The sequence below is a fragment of the Hipposideros armiger genome, unplaced genomic scaffold, assembly GCF_001890085.2.
Source record: "Hipposideros armiger isolate ML-2016 unplaced genomic scaffold, ASM189008v1 scaffold_183, whole genome shotgun sequence".
NCBI classification, from domain to species: domain Eukaryota; kingdom Metazoa; phylum Chordata; class Mammalia; order Chiroptera; family Hipposideridae; genus Hipposideros; species Hipposideros armiger.
This window is the reverse complement of record NW_017731533.1, coordinates 709790-721904: the sequence shown is the minus strand read 5'-3', so window position 1 is coordinate 721904 and position 12115 is coordinate 709790. Positions and strand designations below refer to the sequence as shown.

Below are 12115 nucleotides of genomic sequence, written 5' to 3'. Positions count from 1 at the left end.
CGAGGGAGCCGCCAGCTCGTCGCCCGCTTGTCGCCGCCCCGCCTGCAGCCCATGGCGAGGCCCCGCCGCCGCCGCCGTTGCTGACCGGGCGGGCCACGCTTCCGTCTGTCCCCGGCGGCGGGCGGGCCTCCGCTCCACGCCGCGCTCGGCCCCGGGAGCCAGGCGAGCGCCGCGGGAGTCGGGCCGCCGAAGATGGGGAACACTACCTCGTGCTGCGTGTCGTCCAGCCCCAAGCTCCGGAGGAATGCCCACTCCCGGCTGGAGTCCTACCGGCCCGACACGGACCTGAGCCGCGAGGACACAGGCTGCAACCTGCAGCACATCAGCGACCGGGAGAACATAGATGGTGAGCGGCGGGCCCGGGGCGGGGACCCGCACCCCGTCTGCGTCCGAGGGGTCGGGACTGCACCCCGGCGTCTGCCAGCCAGGCTGCTTGGCTCTCTCATCCCGGTTCTGGGACCCCGGAGCTCGGGGTCTCCTGGCCTGTCCCCCGAGGGAGCGGCGGGGACTCTGCCGGCCGGGGCTCGGGTACCGCAGGCGAAGAGGTGCAGGTGGCCAGGTGACAGGAGCTGGCCCTTGTCAGCCCTTGTCACCAGACGTGAAGGGGCAGCGCTGGGCGGGGGGGAGGCCGAGAGCCCGGGGTTCCAGGCACGGTCTGGTCACAACCAAGTTATGCGCGACAAGGGTGAGCTCGGTTCGTCCTTTGAAAGGCGAAGGGAAAGAAAAGAATGGACGATCTTTGGCATAACTGAGGAGTGAATTCCCATTTTGGAATCACTGTTTCTACCTAGAGTTGGAGAACTGGGTTGGCCTCTGTCAGCTCCTTGGAAACTTAACAAATTGACCCCACTTGGCTGTCCTACACCAGCATTTCCTTTAAAAACTAAAATCAAAACAAAAAAAAAAAGGATTTGGGGGTGGAGGGGTGGTTGAGGATTGGAGTCAAATAGCTTCACCTGAATGCTTAAAAAATGGCTTTAGAGTATTATTAGAATGGTTTGGAAACAACGTTGGATTAAGTTGCCCCGTTTTTGCTTGGGGCTGAATTACAGTCCTATGAATTTCTGATTGATCTGAGTGACCTTTGGTTTGGATTAGTATTAAGACTGATCACTGCACATGTATGTAATGTTTATTTTATTGATATCTTTATTAAATATCTTTATTAGTACTATATTATCTATAAACTGCATGGTTTAGTATTTACAGATGGGTAGCATATGCATCATGCTTGAAATACAGTTTCTGTAATTTTCACTAAGAAATTTGAAATATATTTTTATGATTTTTCTTTTTTAATCTAGAAATCGTCTCACAGTTGATGTGATTGAACTCATGTGAAAAAATTTCTTGTATGAATGAATTGACAACTCTGTTATAATTCATTGTTGTCAACTTTAGGCTGGAGTGTTCCCTCTAGTGTGGAAAGCCACATTTACGCTGTACTAAAGCAAAGGGTTTTCTCAATTTTTGGCCACCTTCAATTTCCCCTTAGGAGTAATGTCATCTCTTTAGGACAGCAACTTTATTAAATGAGTATCCCATATAAACTAATACATGTGGTTTATAGTAGGTGCTTAGTAAATTAGGGTTCCACATGACATTTCTAGTGTTGTTATTTTAAACTTCCATTATCTTAACCTACTCTTTAGATGTCTTTGAACTACAGCCATACTTTATTTTTGAATTTATGAATTTAAAGGCATCTAGAAGGATATTAAGACCAGGTATGTCTTGATCACTGTTATGGTCCCATACACCTACTAGATACCTGAAAGAAGTATCTAGCATATTATAAAGAGTTAATAAATATTGTATTTTACAGGAATGAATAAGTGAATGAGTTTATTATAGAAAGCCATTATCCAGTCCTATACAATGTTGATAGGCAAAAACATTTGGCAGTAATTTCTCCTTTATGTTGTGCAGTAATATCGGATAGAGGCTTTATGTTTTAAATAACGGATTAAAAAATACAAACAGAAGGAAGATTCACATTTCTTAGAGCCAGGCTGCATACTGTTACTGACAACAGTAGGGAAATAGGGGGAAAAAAAAGTAATTGTAACCAGCTATTTGTCAGTAAAGCTAGGAGGATTTTGCCAGAGAAAAATAGGATAGTATTGTGTGTTCTTTCATTTGAAAAAAATCTAAATTTGGTCATCATTCACTTTTGAGAAAACATTTGGAAGACCACCAACTCTTGCTTTGGAGGTTCAGGGTAGTTTAAGAGACTAGGTCAGGTTAAGAGGATTTCTAATCTAGGCTGTAGTGTCCTCTCACCCCAAAACCCAGTTCACATGACGATGCTTCTTTAAACCCAGAAATATTTAAACAATGTTCTCTTTGTTTCCCAAATTGAATAAATAATACTTCTAGGATTTACCTATCCAGCAGTTCTCCACATTGGTTTCAGTTAGCCCAGAAATCTAGGACTGGGCCTTGGCATTAGTATGTTGCTGCTCTCCAGATAATTCTAGGATGCAACCAGAGTTGAGAATTGCTGCTCTTGTTCAGGAGCATTTACTGTAGAAATTCATTCAGTGTCAGTCTGGAGAAGAGAACAGATAAGTTAAATAGGATGTAGACATGTATCTGTATTTTTAACTTTTGAGTTGTATTATTGTTAGGTGATTAGTAAACATTTTAAAACTACATCTCAATTCTTGACTCTAGTATGGTATATAACAAAAGCTGAAGTGCTCAAGTACCAACTTTCTTATCTCCTGAATGAAAGACATTCCAAACAACTAAGAAAGGAAAGGTTCAGAAAAGTTTGTGGGGCTTCTGTGATAGGTTAGTTTCTTTAAACCACAGAGAAAGGATACGGTATATACCCAAGTTTTCCCTGCCCAAACACACAATGTGTAATATTTGTCCCTTGGGATTTCAGTGACTGAGTAAGGGCAGTTAGGCTTCCATGAGACCTACCCACGACTTGCCCTGTCTTTGTACTCAGTGTACCTTAGTGTTAGGTTATTCATGTTTTTGTAATTTATATTAGACTCATCAGCTCCCCAGGTATTATTTCTCTTGAAATTATTCTGGGATTGCAAAGTAACAAAAGCACCTAACAACAAGAATACTAATAATTGCAACCCTTTATATTGCATACTCTGTGTCAGATGTTGCTCTAAGTGCTTGACATCTATTCATTTAGTACTTACAATAACCCTTGGGTAATATTATTCTTACTTTAAGACAAAGAAATGAGGCAGAGAGAGGAAAAATGATGTATCCAAAGTCATACAGCCAGAAAATGATCAATGGAAATTTTCCATTGTTGCTTGACTAGCGGTCAAACATGAACTAGTCTCGGGTTGCCTTCTGGGTTAGGCTGTCTATTACTGCCGTCATATCCATATATCCATAGATTCTCTGAGAAGAAGCTTCATCTATCTGCAACAGACTGGGCTTCCCTGAGTAGATTATTTCTGAGGGAGGAGAAAAAGGGGGATGACTAAAGAGAATTTAAAATTCGATGAGACCAAATAAATCAGGATATTTGTAATATCTTGTACTGTAGTGTCAGTTGAGGAATTTGGCCTCAGAATGATTGATAGCAACTTCATGCTTAGATTAGCTATCATCCTTGACAACCCAGTATCTCCCTCATTCCATAGCCAATCTGCTAGGAAAATATGACTCTACCTTCGAAATATATCTAGAATCTGACCACTTCTTAAAATGTTTCCTGTTGCTCTTCTGATTTAAGCAGCTATCATCTTGGCCCTCGTAACTGGTCTCCCTGCTTCCACTCTTGCCCACTACATTCTGTTCTCAACACAGCAGCTATCGTGGGATCCTTTTTAAAACTTACCGCATCACTCCTCAAAAACTGCAGTGACTCCTTATCTCACCTGGAGTAAAAGTCTTACAATGGACTTTAAGGCTTTTTGTGGTCTGTCTGTCTCTCTCTCTCTCTCTCTCTCTCTCTCTCTCTCTCTCTCTGTCTCTCTGTCTCTCTGTCTCTCTGTCTCTCTTATTCTAGCCACACTGGCCCCTTCCTTCAGTGACCTTCCTTGAACATACCAGACATACTCTTGCCCCAGACCATTCCTCTGTCTCTGCCTGGAATGTTCTTTTCTGTGTATTCTTGTGGCTCATACCTTCATTGTCTTCAGTCTTGGTTCAAGTCTCACTTTTTCAGTGAGACCTTCCCGATCACCCCATTTAACATCACTCCTGCTACCCCATCAGCAATCCTAGTATACATTTTCTACACTACTCTTTCTTTATTCCACATCACCTATAACAAACAATAAGTATATGCATATATAATAATTATTTCTACTTACCAGCATGGAATTTCCAATAGAACATTTTTTGTTTTGTTCATTCATGTAACCCATGTGCCTAGAACTGTGCCTGATATCGTGAAGACACTATAAATATCTGTTTGTCTAATGAATGAGCAAAGCCAACCGCTTAAGAACATCAGAGTCGGAGCATCATCATGTGTATTTATTGGGTGAGAGGAAGCAGGTGGAAGTAGAGAATGAACAAGACTTGTAAAAAGCAAAGTAAGGTGGATGTGAAACTTTTTGGTTTGTTTGCATTTTATCCTGAGAGGTAGCAGATAGAATGAAGTCCTGAAAATGAAATGGAAGAAAGATTTTAAAGCATAATAAAAGAAAAAAATAACACCCAAACTGAATGGAAACTGTGGCTAATGGAACTCAGCTTAGCAGTATGCCATGTTTAGTCTTTTTTCCTTGACTGTTCAGATGAATGGCTTTAGCTATGGCCTTATATCCTTAAGGATCAAAATGAGGCTAAAATGCTTAGTAAACGAAAAAGTACTAGATGAACATATGCAATTATGAACATAACCACTCATGTTGATTTTCTTGTATTAAACATGAGCTGTGTTTATACAGCAAATGGTGTTTGAACGTCTCATATCCAGAGAAACTAGAAGCCTGAGGGTCTTATCCTGGGTACCGGAAGCATTACCAGAAAAAGTGCACTGTTATAACATGGGGAGACAAAGGAGCAATTTAAAATCGAACTACCTGTATTAACATGAATTGCTGCTCTTGGTTTCTTAGGGTATCTGCAACCTATTTTACCTCATCTCTTCAGCATTCTTTTTCTTCAGTGTCAGTCCCACTTTGATATTTCCAGTCCGATGGGCAAAACCATACCCATGGACTTTTCATTCCAGACTAAAGAGTTACTAGCTACGCTGCCTGCAAGATTTGTGAAGACACTGACCAAGCATGGACTGAATGCATGGCAGCGTAGAGAGGGTTTGCCAAGAGAGCCATTCTTCAAAGCATGATGGTGACTCCATGCGCTCCACTCTGCTTACTAACCTTGTTTCCCTCTCTCATTTAGAATCAGGAAGTCATTTGTTCCATACCCTCATTTTACAGATAAGGAAATTGAATCTTGGAGCATGCAGTCTCTTGCCCAGGTCAGGGCAGATCCTGGACAAGGGTAGTAGAATTTTCTGTGTGTTAACTTTGGGCCGAGAACTCTGCTGCTTAATTATTGACCTGTTTTAGCTTTTTAAATTTTCTCATTGTTCTCCCCATTTTATAGGAGAGGAAAATTGAGCCTTAATGGTTAAGAAATTTGCCCAAGTTTCCACAGCTAGTTAGTGGCAGAGGTGGGGGTTCAGTCTACCATCACTTGCTAGAGGTCCACACAGTCATTTGCGCTGCTAATTAGATCTGTGTCAAGAATCCAACCCTCCTGTTGCCTGACCCATGGCCTGCTTTGTTTTAAGAGATCCAGCCTTTGCCTATATGCATTTGATTAGCAATTCTTTGTGGTTAGGATTTTTACTTTTCTGTCTGCTTCTTGAGAGGAGTGAAGATTAATAATTTTGTGGAATGGTAGATTTTCTCACCCTTTTTTACAAAGCTGTCGCTATCATCTCAGGGAGATGAATTGCTTTCACATGTCTGGCTAGATGAAACTTAACACAAAGATCGCATCCATTCCTACCCAGGAAAGGGCAGAACCTAAAGGAAAGAAAATAACAAGAGGCAAGACATGTTATTAGTTTTAAAACTCTGTTTTAATCACACAGGGTCACAGATTTAGCTCCATGAGTGTCCTGCTGGGCTTACTTTAAGGAAGCAGTGTTTGGTATTTTTTACAAGAGAGCTGTTGACAACATCATACTTGTCATACTTCAAAATCCAAATCCTTTCATGAGTCAACATTTAGGCAACCAGGGTAATAGGTCCATGGCACTAACAGTGGGTGGCAGCCCCTCTCAGACTTTCAGTAAGTATCCTTTTCTGCTTGTAGCTGAAAGGAAGGAGAAAGTTCACTTTCTGCTTAGTGTTTGCATCATCTTGAAATGTTAAGTAGTTTGTTGCTGGGAGTCTAGGTCTGAAGACTGTTTCCTCTTTGTGGCTATCCTACCTTTCCTGAAGAATGAGGGAGGAGCTCAAGGGAGATAAATTCAGGGAGGGCTCCTCCCTGGGGGCTTAGAAAATGCCCCTCTAGCTCTCTGAAGTTGGTGGAAGGCAAAGAGGGGGAGCCCTGTAATCAGGAGATCTGCATTCCAGATGTAGCTCCGCCTTCACTGTGGTCATCCCCCCCCCCACTGCCCCCAGCTTCACTTTCCTTTCTGCTAAAAAACTGCTTAAAAATACTGCTTTGCCTTGTGTCCTGAGGTACCTAAACTGAGGATCAAAATGAGACTAAAATGCTTAATAAACCAAAAAGTACCAGATGAACGTATGTCGATATGAGCATAGCATTAGTGTTGATTTTCTTGTATTAAATACGAAGTGTGTTCCATGATCTCCAACAGACTATTTGAACTGTCCATAGCAGCCAGCAGCCTGAGGGGTTCATCCTAACAGAGGCATCAAGTATTCAAGGTAGTACCAAAGGATAACTGGAATTCTAGAGCTGGGGGGGGGAAGAGGGACGTACTACGGAGCTGTATGGCCTTCGAATGGAAAGTTTGCTGGCACTAGAATTTGGAATAGAAATACTGGTCCTCTTTCTAGCATTCGTTGCTCTCCTGGGTTGCATCTTTCCAAAGGCACACTGTGATGTCATGCAGTGAGTAGTGGGATAAGTATTTGAAAAGCTTTCTCTGTCTCCTGGGGCTAGATAACAGAGCCTTCACAGGCAGTTCTGCTGACCCTGTCAAGAGAGCCATGTTCCTAGGAATGGCACATGTTCCCTTAGGTGGAGGCTGAAGCCAGGGTTTAAAATAAAAACATTTCTTCAAAGAATAAGGTTTTCAGGTGTGAATAAATGTGCTTTATTATATTAAAATACTGCTTTAAGTAAAGGGAAGTTGGTGGGTTGAAAAATGAACTCAGGCAGCCCTAAGCAAGTTACTGGGGCCTGTTCGAGCCCATGTCTTTCAAGAAAGAGCCTAACTGACTAGATCCACAGTTGCAGAGAGCTCATAAGTCTCAAGACTCATAACTGTCCACTGAAAAACAATATCAACTAGGTGTTTCCCTACCAAAAAGGATCAAGTGCAGAACTCCTCCCATAAGCTCTAGCTCCTCCCATAGACCCTACCCACTGATTATGTGTATTTAAAATCCCAGTCAGTCTTTATCAAAAGGTAACCCACTTCTTCCCATTTCTCAGCTGCTTGTGGCTATTTCCTGTGGCTCTCTTCCTTTACTGCTTTTTTGGGCCTTCTTTTGCTATCCATTAGATGGGAGAAAAGAGGTGTGCTAAAGCTGAAATTGAGTGTTATCAGTCTGACAACACACAAATTGGCAGATTCCTCCGGTCAGCAAGATTTTGCCCAGAAAGTTTCTTGGTGACGCTGAGTACAGAGATATCTCTGGTTGGTCAGCTCCCATCTGCTTTGCTCTGGGCATCTCTTGCCTTGACAGGAAGGTTGCTTTTAATTACTGGAGTGGAAAACCTTGACATCTTTTTTCTTCACTTTTGTCTGAATATTGACATTATATCTATACATTAGTTTTGATTTTGTAAAGAAACTTTAGTTTTGTTTTTGATCTTTTTTCAGTATGGCTCAAAAATTGGACTTGAGATCTATACTAAAACGGGAGTTCTAAAATGCTTGGGGAGTGGTAATGTCAGGAAGGAAAAATTACCCTCTACTTTTCAAGCTTCTTCTGGCTGGATTAATAATCAAATTAACACTAGACTGATTAGCAAGAGAAAAATTAAGGTGTAATAACGTGTATACTTTGTGTATACACTGGATAGACTCAGGAACACTGAGTAACCAAAATGGTGTAAGCCCTCATCTGAAATACCACCTTCAGCCAAAGACAAAAGATGAGATTGGGGGTGGAGAGTCAGTTATAGGATGTTACCAGGTAAAGCACAGAAAACAAGGGTAAGAGTGTTATGCAGATTTAAGCCCGGGACCCTCTCTGTTGATAGTGAAGACAGGCCTGTGAGGGAAACACCCTTACAGATGGAGAGTTCCCTTGGTAAAAGGACATTTATATTTGTAATCTGGTTTTTGGAACTTCTCCCAGATTTGCTGTTTAATGAAATTAACCTAAATAATATTTCATGAAATGAAGCTAAAATAATCATCCCAGAAGCGAATTTTGGGGTGGCAAACTTTGCTCCCCTTCAGTAACATCTCTGGGTTAAGTGTCTAGTCTTTCCCCTGGTGATACTATGACAAAAAATTATTTCAACCTGGTTTCATTACTCTGTAGATGCATTACTTAGGATATGTCCTTAGAGTCATTATTTTGTGAGCTTTATCCCCTATTCGGGATGTACAGTGCCATGCTCAGTGGAGATGTACCAGCATCTGTAGGCTCCTGGTACTGAGAGAAATACAGCTGGAGTACACTAAAGATAATTGTTAGCAACTGCAATTACATCCTTGCCAGTTTGCCTTGTGAGCCTTTGCAGAAAGGTTAGTTGGACGGTTAAATGCAAGTTACTTCTATTTTGGACACCTCTGATTATAGACCTTCTGACTCTGAGGAAGAATAGGAAATACTCTGCATTGGGAGTTCATATGTGTAAACCCAAATGAATTTTAGACTTTAATAAAGAATAATAAGCACTTTTTTGAGCAAAAAGAGCTGTAGCCCTGGAGACACAGATTCTGGCAGCCACTTAAATTGTTTTCCACCCAGAGAAAGGAGAGGCTTGCCTTTTATAGAGAAAGTTCCCACCCGGGTTCTCAATTAAGTTTTTTTATGTAAATGAGGTGTTCAAATTATGCACTTCTGATTGGACAGAGCAGGTCTCAATCCATAGAAGAGGAACCAGGATGTCCCTGCAGTGGTTGACTGATGGCGCAAGCAGGCAGGGTATAGTGCAGGAAGCCGAGAGTTTAATCTGAGATTCTTTGTCCAGAGTATGTGCGGAACCCTTGTCACCAGATGGGCACTACGCTCTTATTACTTATAAAATTTGGACCTTTGGTTGACCATGGGGAGTCCATTGCAGCATATTAATTTCATCTTGGGGTTCACATCAAATCTTTTTTTCTTGGAGTCCATATGTGTAATATATGCAACCTATATGTTGCAAAGCTGAATATCGGGTTAAAAACATTTTATAAGTATGTTCTTTTCTTTGGATGCTTGTTGGGCAAAAAGGGAAAAGAAGTTATTAAAGATATTTTGATTTTATTTTATAAGCTTCTTGTCTCACTATGCACATTGAGCATTAATCAGAGAAATAAGTGTATGGGTGGATGGGTTAAGGGGTCTGTCCTCTCCGTTGGTAGTGAAGGGAGGCCAGGTACAGCGAGGGAAACACCCTTCCAGATGGAGATTTCCATTACATGTAAATGCCCTTTAACCAAGGCTAACCTCTACTTGGTTTTCAAGTTTAGTATTCTGTCCATTAGTGAACCTGTCTCTCTCAGGGTATTAGTTATTACAGCTATTTCATTAAGTGTAATCATAATTTATCCTTTATACTACCTCTTGTTTTGCAATGTGCATCTAGATTTTGTATGGTCACTTACAAGTCCAGCTTTTAGGGCTCCCTGTGTACTCTGCCAAGGTCTAGTATAAGAAACAAAGTCATGATGCTGTGTTTATCCAGTGTCAAAAACTTCACTCACAGATTCATTAAGGATTACGTTCATTTATAGTACTACTTTTGTCTGTTTATTTGGATAATCTTATTTTTCCACAGCCTGTTTTTCCTCAAGCGGTGTGTGATGGGCTGTTACTTTAACATGTAATTCTTATTACTCCTTTGCCTGAAAAGCATTGGTAAATACGGTTTATATAGCATTAGATTTTGCCTTTTGTCTTCTGAAAGCCAAAGGTGATGTTACTGAAGAGATATGTTGTTTATTCATTTTAATTTTAGCATATATTTGACACTTTTCTATAAAAGAAATCTAATGTCTGATTTTCCATTTTTTTATATTTTGGAGGAAGTCTAGAGGAAGCGAAGCAAAGCTGATATTCACACAGGGATAAATTTAAAGGGTGGGGAACACATTCTTACTTTGCAAACGATTAGCTTCTGTGGAAGCACTTGGCTGTTTGCAGAGCTCTCTTCTGCAGCTAAAGGAATACTGCATGGCAGCTCATGTCGTAGAGCTGTTGGCAGCCTCTGGGTGTTGGAAGGGGGGGATGGGAATATTGGGGATGAGGAGAAACTGTGGCAGCGTGGCTGGCAGGGGATGAGTCAGGGAGGCCCCAAATGCAGGACAGCACACATTGTGAAAGCCAGGCAAGGCCCCGGGAGGTAAAATATAGGCATTCAGAAGTGGATCGGCTGCTGTTATCCTTGGTGATGTTCGGGCATCTCTGCATCATGATTTGGGCTGTACAGTAAGTATGGCAATGATTTTCAGAGTTGATGGGGATGGTCTGCTGGGAGAGGCTCTGTGGATTTCTGGCATGAAACCAGGAGACTGGATAGAGGGACAAAATTTTCTCCTCTCATTTAACTAATAATATTCAGAGAGGAACATTTATTGAAGCCGAATTTGGGTTTTTTTGAAAATGAAATTTATTCTTGTGTCTCGGGTATTTATAAGATGGCATTGTGACAGGAATAGAGGGAGAGAATGAAGGGGGCTATGGGGAGTGTTTGGCCGAAGTAGAAATCAGAAGAGATCGTGTGGATGAGTGAGCTTGAATGACAGTCCTCTAGATGACAGCCAGCTACCTCTGTTTAGGCATGGCTCAGTGCAGCCTCATCCTTGCCACCCCGTCTCCTGTGACCTCAAACTAAATCTGTGTATTCATTTTGGACATGGAAGATTGATAGTCAAGGCATTGAATGAGTGCTTTCCCCCTGCCAAATATTGTATATATGGCTTTAATTTACGTGGCTTGAAACATGATGTTAAACGACAATGTTGACGTCTAGTAGAGAAGGACAGCCTGTACATTGACTGATAGAATAGAATAATTTTCTGTTCCCCAAACTAATTTTCATAAATGGCGTTTTGTCTTCATTAGCCATTATTCACATATGAGAGTGTGTATTTACAGAGTCTAGCTTCTTGGTATGAAATTTAGGGACACTTTCAATAAGAGAGCAGTCCTTAGTGTAGTAATAGCAGGGTTTCTCAGTCTCAGCATTATTGATGTTTTTGGCCGGATAACTCTTCGTCGATGGTGGTGGGGGCTGCCCTGTCTACGGTAGGATGGTTTAGATACCAGTAGCATCTCCCTACTCTAGTCACAACAGTCAAAAATGTCTCCAGACACTGCCAAATATAATTTCCTCAGGGAGGCAGCTCTGTTCCTTTTTAGAACCATTGAGCTACAGACTCTAGGATTCAAGGTAAAAGAAAAACTGAGTGAAACTTCCCAGTGGTTCTGCTGTCTTTGTCACTTTCACACATTTGAGGCTGCAGGGTAAGACATCACAGACTCTAGGTAGCACAGCTCCAGAGGGCGCCAGTAACTTCAGACCTGGTGTGAGTGATGTCCCACCCCGCCTCCACCAGTTTTGCACGTTGAATGGATCAGAAGTAGCATCACATTCTAAGATGGTGCTCCTATAATGCCATTATTGACAGGAAAGACATTGCCTCCAATTCTGACAGTGTATAGTTTTCTATCTGCACCAAAAAGTTGTGGAATTTCTCTACCCAAACTAAAAAAAATCACTTAATTTTCTTCCCTTACACCTTTTTTTTCTTTTCTTTTTTGCCTTTTTAGTATAAGATACTATTGGGTTGTCGGAAAAGCCATGA

The 12115-nt window shown here is 41.6% G+C and overlaps 1 protein-coding gene across 2 annotated transcripts in view; it reads left to right on the top strand.

Annotated features, from left to right (window-relative positions):
- The first annotated feature begins 6 nt into the window (after nt 1-6).
- Nucleotides 7-12115, top strand: part of CCNY (cyclin Y) — a 207633-nt gene continuing 195524 nt past the window's right edge. For both annotated transcript variants that reach the window (XM_019652609.1, XM_019652608.1), the window contains exon 1: nt 7-346. In XM_019652609.1, the coding sequence (XP_019508154.1) occupies nt 193-346 (154 nt within the window). In that variant the 5' untranslated portion in view covers nt 7-192. The remainder of the gene's footprint in view (nt 347-12115) is intronic.